Source organism: Pleurodeles waltl, chromosome 7 (genome assembly GCF_031143425.1).
Source record: "Pleurodeles waltl isolate 20211129_DDA chromosome 7, aPleWal1.hap1.20221129, whole genome shotgun sequence".
NCBI lineage: Eukaryota > Metazoa > Chordata > Amphibia > Caudata > Salamandridae > Pleurodeles > Pleurodeles waltl.
Genome location: NC_090446.1, coordinates 12240483 through 12252711, shown reverse-complemented (window position 1 = coordinate 12252711; position 12229 = coordinate 12240483). Strand labels below are relative to the sequence as shown.

Genomic DNA, 12229 nt, shown 5'->3' with positions numbered 1-12229 from the left:
TAGGAACCCAAAAGATTTTGGTTTACCGTTTCTCATAATTATTCAACATTCCTAATCAAATATTCTTGAGGTGCCAGTGTGTGAGAGGAAAGCATGTGCCAACAATTCTTCACACCATGCGGTAGAGCATAGGTACTCAAGAGGAGCAAACTTTCAACTTGGACATCACTTCCCCTCTCTCAGGTTCATGGATGGCTAATTGATCAAGGCACGGATCATCACAGGAGAGGATTCTCTGAGGGAAATAGAAAAACTGGATTATACATTAAACCGATCTAGGGTGAGCCGAAATGTCTGTATACGAGTGCTGATGGCAAAGGGTCTGCGGATGGTGTTTGGGAGTATTATCTGGGGTTGGTTTCCATTGTACATTCCTGCAAAGGCAGAAGCAGAACTGCAGACAGACCATGACAATGAAGTCTGGATCCGAGTAGATGCAATTCCATCACTTAAATCACTACTCTGTTTGAACCCGCAACCATCGGTAGCCAGAGCGAGTGAGGCAGCAAATAACACCAACAGCGTGCCCTGAAATACAGCAGCACAAATTATTGGAAGAAGAACAGGCAAATAAAGAGACTGAGTGATTCGAAGATAGCCGAAGGTCCAGCAATACCATAGCGTGAAACCAGACCAGACGGATGGTTGGAGAACAGGGGAAACAGAAGAAAGACTGCACTTGCACAGCGCCACGGAGAGTGACTCCATGGTGTTAAGGGATCTTAACTGACGAGGACATGGTGGAGACACTGGTATCAGAAGAATCCCATGAGCTGCATTCACTGGGCCTCCAACACCTCTGCATGCACTGCCCTCTGCCAGCATTTGGGGATTTCCAGCTGGTTATCATTCAGAGCATTGGGTGGAAGGGGAAGCTCTTGTTAGGAATCTAAAAGCTGCTGTTCCAGGTGGAAAAAAACATGGCATCATCCGAGAGAGGGAACAAATGTGCATGTGCAGAAGCTCGCAGTCTGACGCTTTCCATGGAGGTGCTTGGGGTGGAAGGCTGCTGCCCGCAATGAAGACTTCCACCTTAGTCCCGGAGACCCGCAGAGAGGTGTAGGTTATCAATAGGACTCCACCCCAACACTACCCTTTACTGTCCATGGCTTAAGCAGTAGAGCTGGAATAAAACCCAAACTTGTTTCCCATTCACTGAGGTCCAGTCTGCGCCTGCCCAACTACAAGCTATGGAGTCAGGTAAGCTGTCTCAGTATTTGTTTAGAATACATTCTTAATGCGAGTACTGAAATATTGCATTAATGCTCCTTCAGAACAGCCTGTATAATAGGTGCTATTCAGCCAATGCAAACTGTCTGATAATTTACTGCAAAATGCACAACTGAGTCCATTTATTTTAAATATTCTCGAAGGGCGGACCCCTACACCGCCCAACGGAGGGGAGGGAGGCCAGCCTCATTCATTCCATTTAGTTAGATGTCTATACAGCACCCTTTGGAAGGTCACCAGCTGCCAGTCACTGGCACTGCTCCCTTACGGACTCTAAACTCCTCCCCACAAACGTTTCCAAGGACTACAAGGCCATGAAGGCAGACCCGTCTCTCCTGGAGACCACCAACTGAGAGCTCAAGCACCGACAGAGCATTAAAGCCAATCTCCCCTCCCAGCCACGAGCAGGCATCAGTGCTTGGGAGAGACTAGAGACACAACACACAAAGAGACCAAGCTATTGGCCACCCAGATGGAAAGGAGTAAATGCAGCCCAATCCCTGTGGGGGATGGGGGAGTCAGCAAGGGGCCGGAGAAGGCAGAGGTAATATATAACGGGCTGGCGGAGCCTCACCATAGGTACAGCAGCTGTTCTTACAATATACCTTGTCTGTGCCTAGCGCCTAGAAGCTGCCACAAAAGGCTGTGTTGCCCCTCAGCCCCGTACAGCTGTGTGTCAGATTCTGATACAACAGAGGATAGGACACCCACCTCAAATATGTCAGAGACAGAACCATCATTGCCGACGTCCAGCGACATGTAGGGCACGCCTTCGTGAATAATGTTCTTCATCGTGACGCAGTTCTGTTCAGGCGCTTTCAAGTTAAACCCTTCTTGATAATACCCATAGAGTTCTCGATACGGAAGCTGGTTCAACACCTGCGAGAAGAGGAAGAAACCAACAGAAAAATCGATTTAAGAAAAATACCGTTGGTCATTGTGCACAAGGATGGCTGTAACCCTCAGGGGGCCCATAACACAACTGAGCATTTCATTTCTGAATAAAGTTCAGCCCTTTAGAGTAAATAAATTAATTTTTGCCATACTTCTTTGTAAAGGTGGATTAAGGACCTTTAATAGGTGGGTTGTCTTTGGGTCAGCCCCTTACTCATGACTGGATGGGTCTCTTGTCCATCTCTGCTCCTTGATCAATGGCTTTCTTCCCGATTCTTCTTTGCTCCACCCCAAGAACATTTCTTCCTGACATTGTTTGATGGGATCAGTTGTAGCCTACCACTGCTTAACGTGAGGGACTGTTATTTTTTTGGTTCAGCACTCCATGGGAGCACGTCACCTTCCTTGTTCTCTTTTCCCACTAAGCCCATCCAGCTTTTTCTTTTTGCAAGGGTCTGGCAAATGCAAGAGGTCCACCATGTATGTGAGCATACAAAAGGCGGCCATTTTGTAAAGATGTTTCCTTTGCTTTAAGAAAAATCATTCCAAGATGGCTGTGACACCTGTTTTGGGGAGAAAAAAAAACACACGTTTGGCAACCATGAGCGCTGACTGAGTTATTGCTAAGGCCTGCATCCATTGAACCACTATTTCAGATACTTGGTGGTTTATCTTAGTTGTCTTAGGCAACGCCCAGCATTAAATCAAGTCTAGGGTACCTTGATGAGATGCACTTCAATCCTGGGAGAGGGACACTCCTCACCATTCAAAAAATGCACAACGGCAAATCAACTACTTTATCTCCAGGATCCATCCTTTGATAAAGCTCCCAAACCCTCCATCAATCTATGGGCAAGCTTCTCCATTAGAATTTAACAAGAAAAAACCCTACTTTATGTAACTCACCAGCCAGAATTAAACCAGTGGCAAGCAACTGCTTAACTACAGACCCTGAAAAAAGTTGTGGTTCTTCCTGTGGCTCAGAGAGACCATATCTGGATCAGTTATAAACCCTCAACTGCTGTATTCCAAGTCCATTGTGGTTGGGCTTCCTAATTCTTCCTTGCAGAGACTTAAATCCACCCTGAATTCGTCTGATAAATGGTTTTGAAAAAGAGACCACAGCTCTTCTGCACATTGTGGCCTTGCAAGTGAAGCAAATAATATGCACATTTATTTATCTAGCTGTGATGTGCCTTATGGTTCTGCCCTGCTTCTAGTATCTTTGATGTGAGGCAGCTTGATACAACAGATAAAGGCCCATTGAAGTGCAGATAACTTCCCAAGGCACCCACCTCCCTTGCTGGGCAGGACCATCTCGGCACTGTTCAAGAGAGAGTATGAGTGAAAGGAAAGGGGAGCAGCCTTACCTTCTCACCGAGTGACTGGTCCCTTCCACCATTCATGAGCAGGACACTCTGATCAACCGCGCGGATGCCACAGTGGGAGCCTGGTGCCGCCTGGAGACGTAGATTGACGCTGGATCCGGGGCGGCCCTTTGCGGCAGAGAATGTGAGGTTGACCTGTGAACAAGAAACAAGATATTTGAAAAAGAAAAGAAAAAGGATGATAGGTCAAAGGCTCAAGGAACATACAGACTACTAGACCATGCAGGGACAATTCTTTCATTGCCAAGTGATCTGTAGGATAGCCAAGCAGCTCTCCCTCATCTGTGCAAAGACACGTGAGGTCACATATCCCACTGTGTGCCTCAAAGGATAAAAAAGGGTGGGATCATCTTCATCCCAACACTTCAAAGAAATATTGCTTAGAGTGTGTGCATTATTCCTCGTAAGGTAAGGACATACCTTTTGTGAACAGGGAAACATCTAAATGATAACTTGCAAGGTATGACATAGTGGGGTTCAGTCAGCTGCCCATGAAGTAGGACAAGTTCCCAAAACAAGGATGAAATAGCTGCTCAGTGAGTCTCAACTTCTGTCAGATGTCGAGTCATTGATGACCCAATAACGGTGGCAGGGGATCCTAAGAAGGAACGGTCAGAGACCCACACAAGGTGAAGCCTGAAGTCTGGCCACACCCAGTGGTCAGACTCTGCTACTCAGTCAGGGATGTGCAAAGTATTCTGTACCGCTAGTGGAATTGGCAGAATATTGCCAACTCTGTATTACACAGAGTTCTGGCAAAATTCCAATGGACGTGTGGCTGAATCTACTCAAGCAGCAGGAAAACTAACTGGAGTAGTTGTGCCCTCTGGCAGAACACATGGTGTGATTTGTGATGACTTGTTAGTGAGGAACGTGCTCCTGGCACTAGATCACAGTGCAAGCAGCACAATGTGCCTATTTCTGCCCATTGGCAGAACTCTGAGAATCTCAGAATTTTTAAGTAACCTCACTGAATTCCAGAGAGTCAAATTTCTTGAGTTCTGACCACCCCTACTCACTGTATAAAGGTGTGAGTAGTTGGTCATGGTGCCAGGTGTGGGCTAGGGCTGTTGAGTATTAGGCCTCTGTTTATGGTCAGTTCAAAGGCAGGCAGAGCTGAGTACACAATGGATATTGGGGTATTAATTGCATGGCCAGCCCAATGGCTGGGCCCAACACTCAGATCACAGGACAATGTTTATGGTGAAGTGACTATTGGGATTAGAGATTCTGGGAGCAAGGTCTGTTTGTAGAGGCTGAATGAATGTCAGGCGCCCTTCACCCAGAGTATTGTGGTCCTTCACCTGGAGTGTGGGTGACAACCAGGCCCTACGTCCAAAGCCTGCCGGCCTCCACAGAAGTTACCTCTGGGTGCTGTAATCTCAGTGTCAAATGAGGCCTGTTCAAAGCCAAACCTTGCTTTAGGAGACTGCTGTGAGGGCTAAAATGTAGGTCCAGTAGCCTCTTGGGTGCCGAGACACTCAGTTAGGTTTGAGAATCTCATTGGTTATGTGATAACAGCAAGTGATGCAAGATGACAGCAAAGTTGCTGAATTGAAGAGGATAAGACTTGAGTCTACTAAAAGAAATGTTGTAAAGGTCAAAAGACAGTACAGCTTCATTGAGCGACTGCTGGGAAATCTTCAGAAAGAATAATTGCAAAGATATCTTCACACTGTGGTGGAGGAAATTTCCATTTGATCGCCAAAGGATTAAGGAGTGGTTGGATTACAGCATTCTTAACAGAGGTGGCTACACGTATGCTGATCCTGTGTACGTTTGCCATTATACCCTACTTCCATGGGCACACGGGGACTATTGCGAATTACACTGTGTGAAGCTTTCATGCCCATTAGTCCCTAAACGTGTCCTGCGGATGGCATTTAGTCAATACTGAACCACTAAAACCCATGAACAAACATGGAAATAAAGATAGTTTCATAGTTTGTGGTCATTCACATTGTGCTGAAGACACTTGCCAAGGCCTCTTGAATGGACGTGGAGACAGTTCTTCCGTGCCACGTACTCTCAAGAAGATCCCTTCGACTTTGGTACCCAACACTGAGCTGACAGAGGCGGCTTCCATGGATGACAGCTGAGCCATGTGCTTAGGGCTAACTCACTTCATGCCCCTCAACAGCCTCCTCTTTCCTGCTACAGAGTGTGCAGGAAGTGGAACCCTCAGAAAGCGCACAGGGTACCGAGGCTGGTCTGCGGCTAGCTTCTGGCACTCTCTTCACATCCTAAGGTCATGGGAAACCAGGGGTCACAGGAAACACGGGCAGAACCAGGGTGTGATGGGTGAATCCAGGGGCAGCAGTCTACCTCTAGAGACCCCCATTTGATGCTCACGGCTGATTCTTGCTGCCCCACAATAGAGTCCATGTAAGGTAAGCTCAGATCATGAACAGATTAATGAGACCTGACATTGTTGCTTTGAGATGTTGCCATTGGTTAGAACATTTTCTTGTTAGATTTCCATACAAATACCTAACCATTTACCTGGCCAGAGGTAGTTTGACTTTTGGATCTCTAGAAACCCAATCAAGAAAGCAACACATACCTCGGCCGCATCCTCCAGCCTTAAGGTGGTTTCGACCAGCTGTACTGTGAGCCATCATAGGCTTCTCCTTAGGGCAGGCCTCATCACCTTCCCCGCCCACTGCCAGTCTTGAGCCAATGGGTCTCCTCCCACTGCAGGAATCAGCGGTGACCATAGCAACCTCCAGGGTCCGACTGGCCTAATGGGCAATCTGCCAGTGCCTGACTGGCTGGTCAGACAGGTTGCATACATCCCAAAATTTAAGAAGCGGAAAGTGGTAGATTTTTAATAGAAAGATTTGGAGAATGTATTTCCCCCATTCATGTCTGAGACACCCAAAATAAAGCCATTTATGGCTTCAGAAATTGGTGCTCTCCTGCCTGAATCAGATCTATTGGCACACATGGGTCAGTGTGAGGTTTTTTTTTTTCCTGTTTGTGGCGGTTTTATGGCCTGATGGTTTTACTGCTGGTTTACCCGATAGTACCACAAACATTACCCCGCATCAAGCACCAACGTAAACAGTCTCTCATACATTGCAAAACACTTACACAGCGTGTCTTTACAAGTTCAAAACTGCCCTCATTTGCAAATGTGAGACACTTTTTTAGTTTTCTGATTCAATAGTGGGGGCCACTTTGATTTTGGTGCCCGTGCCTGTCCCAGCCAGACCTGGGCCACCTCCCAGCCTCACCTTGTTCTGGAAGCAGTTCTCCACATCGATGCGGACACGGTCGGCCACGATCTCCCCAGTCTTCATGACAGTGAACACCAAGAGGTGGGCCACTGGCGACGTCTTGAAGTCAGGCAAGAACGGAAAGGAAAAAGATCCCCTTGTGTCTAGAGGAAAAGTGCAAAAGAGAAGAAAAAAGCAATTGGGAAACTGCGCTCCTAATTACCCCAAAATTTGACAGAGAACCAGGAATGTGCAATAACTGATGCTTGGCTGGTCAAATCACAGTTGAAATAAAATGTTCTAATATACTGGAGAAGTATAAATTAGGGGTGGGAGTAATTGGAGTAATTCTCTCTAGCGTAATTACTGTAAAATTACTCGTAATTTTGTGGAATCGTCAGAACCATAATCCAGCATTTAGTGCCATTTTCTTAGTTCAAAATGCACCCGCACATCCAAATTGGGCCTGATGATGTATTTTGCGCTAAGGAAATAGCATTAAGTATTACAGGACATGAAGAGCATTAGTCAGCAGCCACTTGCTCTGAGGTCAATATTCCTGAGCTCCTGCAGGAGGATTTTTTTGCCCCAAATTACTTTTAATTACTCAAGCTGGTGTAATCACATGTCGACCAGCCCTAGCACAGAAGACTACTCCTGTTAAGACTGTTTTGCACATGTGATCACGCAAAAATCCCTGGCAGGGCAACAGTGGAGAAAATGTCCTGACTCCCTGCCCTATGGTGCATGCTGTTGGACGAAGCAAAGTGTGAATGACAGGTCAACTAGCCAATGGATGAAAATGGTTGACCAAAACTCCCTGCATGTGTGTATGTATTATGATGATGTTGTTTCAGGAAAAATGAGACCGTGTTAACACAGGAACTTAAAAAGGCTCAACAAATTTTGATTCAGCACCCTTAACCCCAAGCACCTTCATCACTTCCTCTGATAATGAAGGTTGCTCCGGAGCAGAAGAAGCACCCCCCCCCCCCACCTCGGATGAACACTGTACCCGTATCCACTCTGCATACCCACACAAACCGCATTTCAATGTCAGAGTTTCACCTTTATAATGAGGTGTGGACCTTTGAATTTATTGCACTGAGCAGTATATTCGGGGAGGACCACATGCTTTATTGGTCTTGGGATGGGCGCTAATTATTAATTGTCCAAGTCCTCACCGTCCTCAAGCTTAGCCCAGAGTTTGTCTGGATACATAGGAGGCTGCCCCTGGCCATACAAAGGATGCTCTCCTAAATTGATAAATTTTTAAAAATAAACAAAATCCCTGGGGAAACAAACACATTACAGGAGCTGCAACATTCTAATTTTACTTCAACGGATACCCTACAAGGGAAAGAGACAGCATCCTCCATCTTTGAAGGGCCGTCTTGACCTTCCAGAGGAGTTGGCCATTGATCAGCCCGTGTACGCCATTGCCCTTCATAGAGATCCAGATCTGAAGATACCCAACAGGTACACTCCTACAACGATGTCGCAGCTCCAGAGGTAATATGTCAATGTCTGTATGACTGAGCGTAACTTCCTACTTTTGTGCAACTGACCCAAAAACCAGATAGCCCTTAAAAATTGCCCATGAATGCAAATAATCCCTTAAAGTTCTGGAGCTCAGGATCTTTTCTGTTGTGTTAAGTGACCAAAGGTGCAGCTATTTCTTTCACTGTTATTTATGACATTTGCATGGAATCTTCTGTAAATTAAAGTCTCTAAACTCAATAACGCTGAAACACGTGGTCACACAAGGCTTCCTCCAGTACATATGGCTTTGGGTAATTGTTGGCAAAGGCAAGTTTGTAAAACATCCCTCTAAATGTTGGTGGATTTACCCTCACAAAACCCTTACTGCAATGACCATACCTGAAAGACAATGTTGTATCACGCCCTGGGTTTGAGGTTAGGCACCTAGACCAGTAGGTATCAACTTAAGATCTTTACCATTATCACCACCCTCCACAACCACCAGAATCCAACTGTGTAGGTATCAAGAGGGCAATAGGTGCAGTGGCACCGGAGCCCAAGACTGTGAGGCCCCTCTACACCACAGTTATGGAAAGAAGGCCACTTCCCTTGTTTGCACTGGGGTCCATGGCACTTTTGTTGCACCACTGGACACAACCTAATTCATCCGACAAACCTTCATCTACTGTTACAGTCTAAAACCAGATGAGAGTAATGATGGGAGGGTGGCCAACATAATTCATCAATGGTTAAACTTCAGACGTCCCACCCCCAACATCTTCATGCTTCTAGTCACTCACCATTTTTTATGGGGACGTCCACCTGACCACTCTGAGTGATTTTTGCTTGGCTCATGATCTGTGGATGGATAAAGTGTGGTGAGAACAGAACATGCAGAAGGATAGTTGGGTGGTCTCTGGATAATCTCTTAGTCTCATAATCTTAGAAATTGTAACACTCTTCATCGCTGAGGTCCATGTACTCCAGAGTCCCACCCCCTGTGCCCCCCACATCATGTTACTTCTCTGTGTCTCAAATGTAGCCGGTCATTTAAAACAGATTTATATAATTTGCTAGCACAACCTCTCATTATTTTTACTTGTTTAACATTTATATAATGCAACCACGACCAGAGGTCTCCTGACGCTTTGCAATAATCCAGAACTGCTGAAGATTAAAAGACTGGATTACAGTAGATAAAAGGGGTGCAGCACTGAAGGCAGAAGTGTGGAATCCTAGGAGATTAATACATTTAAGATTTGGCACAAGGTAGTGTTGAAAAAGTCCACCCTGGACTGTACATGGTGCAGTGTGACCTTCGTAAAGGAAAGGAGATGGGGAGGTGGTGTATAAATGCTTAAATTCTGAATGTATTTAGGTTCAGCAAAGCATATTTTAAAACTTCACTGAAAAGATTCACACACTTAAGTAATAGTTAGGTTACATTTTAGAAATTAGGAATCACTTATAATGTTTAGTTATGGTAAGTTCTTCTTCAAACCAACACATTCCAAGCCAAGCTTTTCTCTGGTTAATTTTCCACATGGGTGCTGTGGGATTTCAACAGTAACCATAACCTACCTGGCAAATGTTTTAGATTTTTGTTATATACAGTAAAATGTTGTGGTCAAGTTACATTACATTAGTTAATTTTAACTTTTCTGCGATTTTGTGTAGATTATTGTATTGTAACACCATATAATATTTGTTTCATTTTTTATGACATTTATTTTCTTTTTGATGCTAAATTGTCATACAAGAACCAGACTTCCGGCCTCATTACGTGATTGGTGGTTCACGGACCACCATGGTGGTAGTGGCGGTCCATCCACCGGGGTGTTGGTGCTTGGAGCTCTCGATTACAAGTTTGTCTGTGGGACCATCAACCGACTGCCAGCGCACCACTGTCACCACCATGGTCAGGGCAGCGGTGACCGTGGTGGCTGGGACTGCAGTGGTCAATTTTACCGAATAATGCTTCCTGACAGCCATTATGACCTACAAGACCGCCAAGCTTTCCATGGCAAGCACCCCACCATAAAAAGCTTGGCGGTCCTGCAGGTGAGGGAGCCAAACTGAGGACCCCCGGGATGAGGGCCCCAGGGAACCTGTCGGGTTTTGGGGTGCACTGGGTGTCATGCACGACGTGGTGCGTGGACACAGTCCACCCACCGGACTGACAGCAGCCTACCATGGCAGTCTGTGGCCACAGCATGCTTCCTTCAGCCTCTGCCTGCCAGCACCTCCAGCCCTGTGGCTAAGTTGCAATAGGGTGGACCAAAGACCGTCCGGAGGCCACCGCCCCAGCGGTCTGACTGATCTACCTGCCAGCCTCATACGGAGGCACTTAGCCTGTGAAAATATATGAAATACATTTATTAATACCATCAATGACTCTCAAACCAAGGCTAACTGTTTCTCAAAGCTACCAAGGTTTTCCTGTATTTCAATTTGTCACCATTCCCACAAGGTTATATTTTACATTTTTTTTGTAGAATGGTACTCCTGCACGGATTTCAAGTCACCAGGTGAGATTAAGGAGAGACTGCCGCTAGAGTTCCCTGCCAGGCTCAGAATTCTATAAAGCTCCTGGTAAATCAGATTTAAATTTATATTTAAAATGTTTTTCTTCAATTGGCTCTCATGGGTTAGTTCACACATTACAATCATTATCTGATCCACCCTGGGTAACTAAGTATTTTTTTTTCCTCATTCAACTTCGAGATTTTTACCAATTCATAAGAGGATCTGTGATTGGCCGGACCTCTTGGTTCCTAGATGCCTGGTGGCCTAGAACCAGGAAGAGGTAGCCAAGTGGTTTTCTCAGGATGAAAAACTGGTGGGATTCTTGGCTTGGCCAATAAGCGGTGGAAACGACTCTAGGAGCGGAGACTGAGGTCTCAAACAGTGGCAAGATGACTGAAGTCACTGGGGTGTCCCAGTGTGAAAGGTTACATCTCTGCTCCCCCAAAAACCTCCAAGGTCCTGGGAGGCAGAGCAGTTTTCTGGTATGTTTTGCTTGTTTTCATTTTTGGTTTAAGATGGGGCTGTGTTTGCAGTTTTTGGCTAATGTTAAAGTCTGTGTCAGTCTATATACACCTCCCTAGCTCACGGGGGCATTTTACTAAACTTTTGCCTTAAAACTATGAAAATCCAAACCACAGGCTCCCTTAATTTGTCTTTTCATTTTTTGCTTTTTGCATTTGTTCTTGATTTTTGCAAACTGGTTTGAGAATGTTATTATATTGAATAAGTTTTGGGACTCCTTGAATTTAACAAGTTCTGTGGAGCAACAGTTTACAGTTTGAGTTGCAGCTACCAGAGATTAAGAGACCTCTCTCAGCTGGGGAGTGGCAGTCTCAGTTTTTATTACAGTGGTAGGAGTACCCACCCCTAAATTCATTCCCCAGTATACAAATTTTCACCTACAGCTGCAGGTTCTCGGATGTATTCTTTGGGAAAATCTGCTTCTTTCTGTTGCCCCTCCTTGAGCCCCTCCGTGTACTCCCTTGTCCAAGAGGGAAACTTACAGATGGGATTAGTTGCCCTTCTACCCTTTTCCTCTGGCGACTGAAAACCAGAAAGAAAGAATTCCAGCCAGCACATCGCTGTACTATCAAATTCAATTTTTTGAGTCATTTATGTGCAGTAACACATTTAACAGACAAACTTCCCAAAAATGTAGAGCCCAATATTTACTTTCTTTCGCAAAACTCCAAGTAAAGTTCTTCACTCTGCGTCAAAGGTAGATTTCAGCTCTTTCTAACACCTCGCACCTCAGACCATGCCAGATTGCAACTGGCACTGAGGGCGGGGATGCTCATTACTGCAATGACGTCACTCCTATTCTATTATAGAAGAGACCAACATTACACTGCAGGTCCACGTCAACATATTCAACAGCAGCTTTGCAAGGAAATACCACTCATTGTATGGTCACCCCCAAAGTTTTGGGCTGATGCTGCTGGTTTTTGGACTGCAACAGTGCACGGACGCCTGCGGGCCAGACCTCCGTGC

General features: G+C 45.6%; 1 protein-coding gene across 2 annotated transcripts in view; it reads right to left on the bottom strand.

Moving 5' to 3' along the window:
* Positions 1-12229, bottom strand: part of LOC138303550 (ovostatin-like) — a 131994-nt gene that overhangs the window by 54517 nt on the left and 65248 nt on the right. For both annotated transcript variants that reach the window (XM_069242791.1, XM_069242792.1), the window contains exons 13-16: positions 9013-9070; positions 6749-6894; positions 3495-3647; positions 1942-2109 (exon numbers count right to left, since the gene is read on the bottom strand). In XM_069242791.1, the coding sequence (XP_069098892.1) occupies positions 1942-2109; positions 3495-3647; positions 6749-6894; positions 9013-9070 (525 nt within the window). The remainder of the gene's footprint in view (positions 1-1941; positions 2110-3494; positions 3648-6748; positions 6895-9012; positions 9071-12229) is intronic.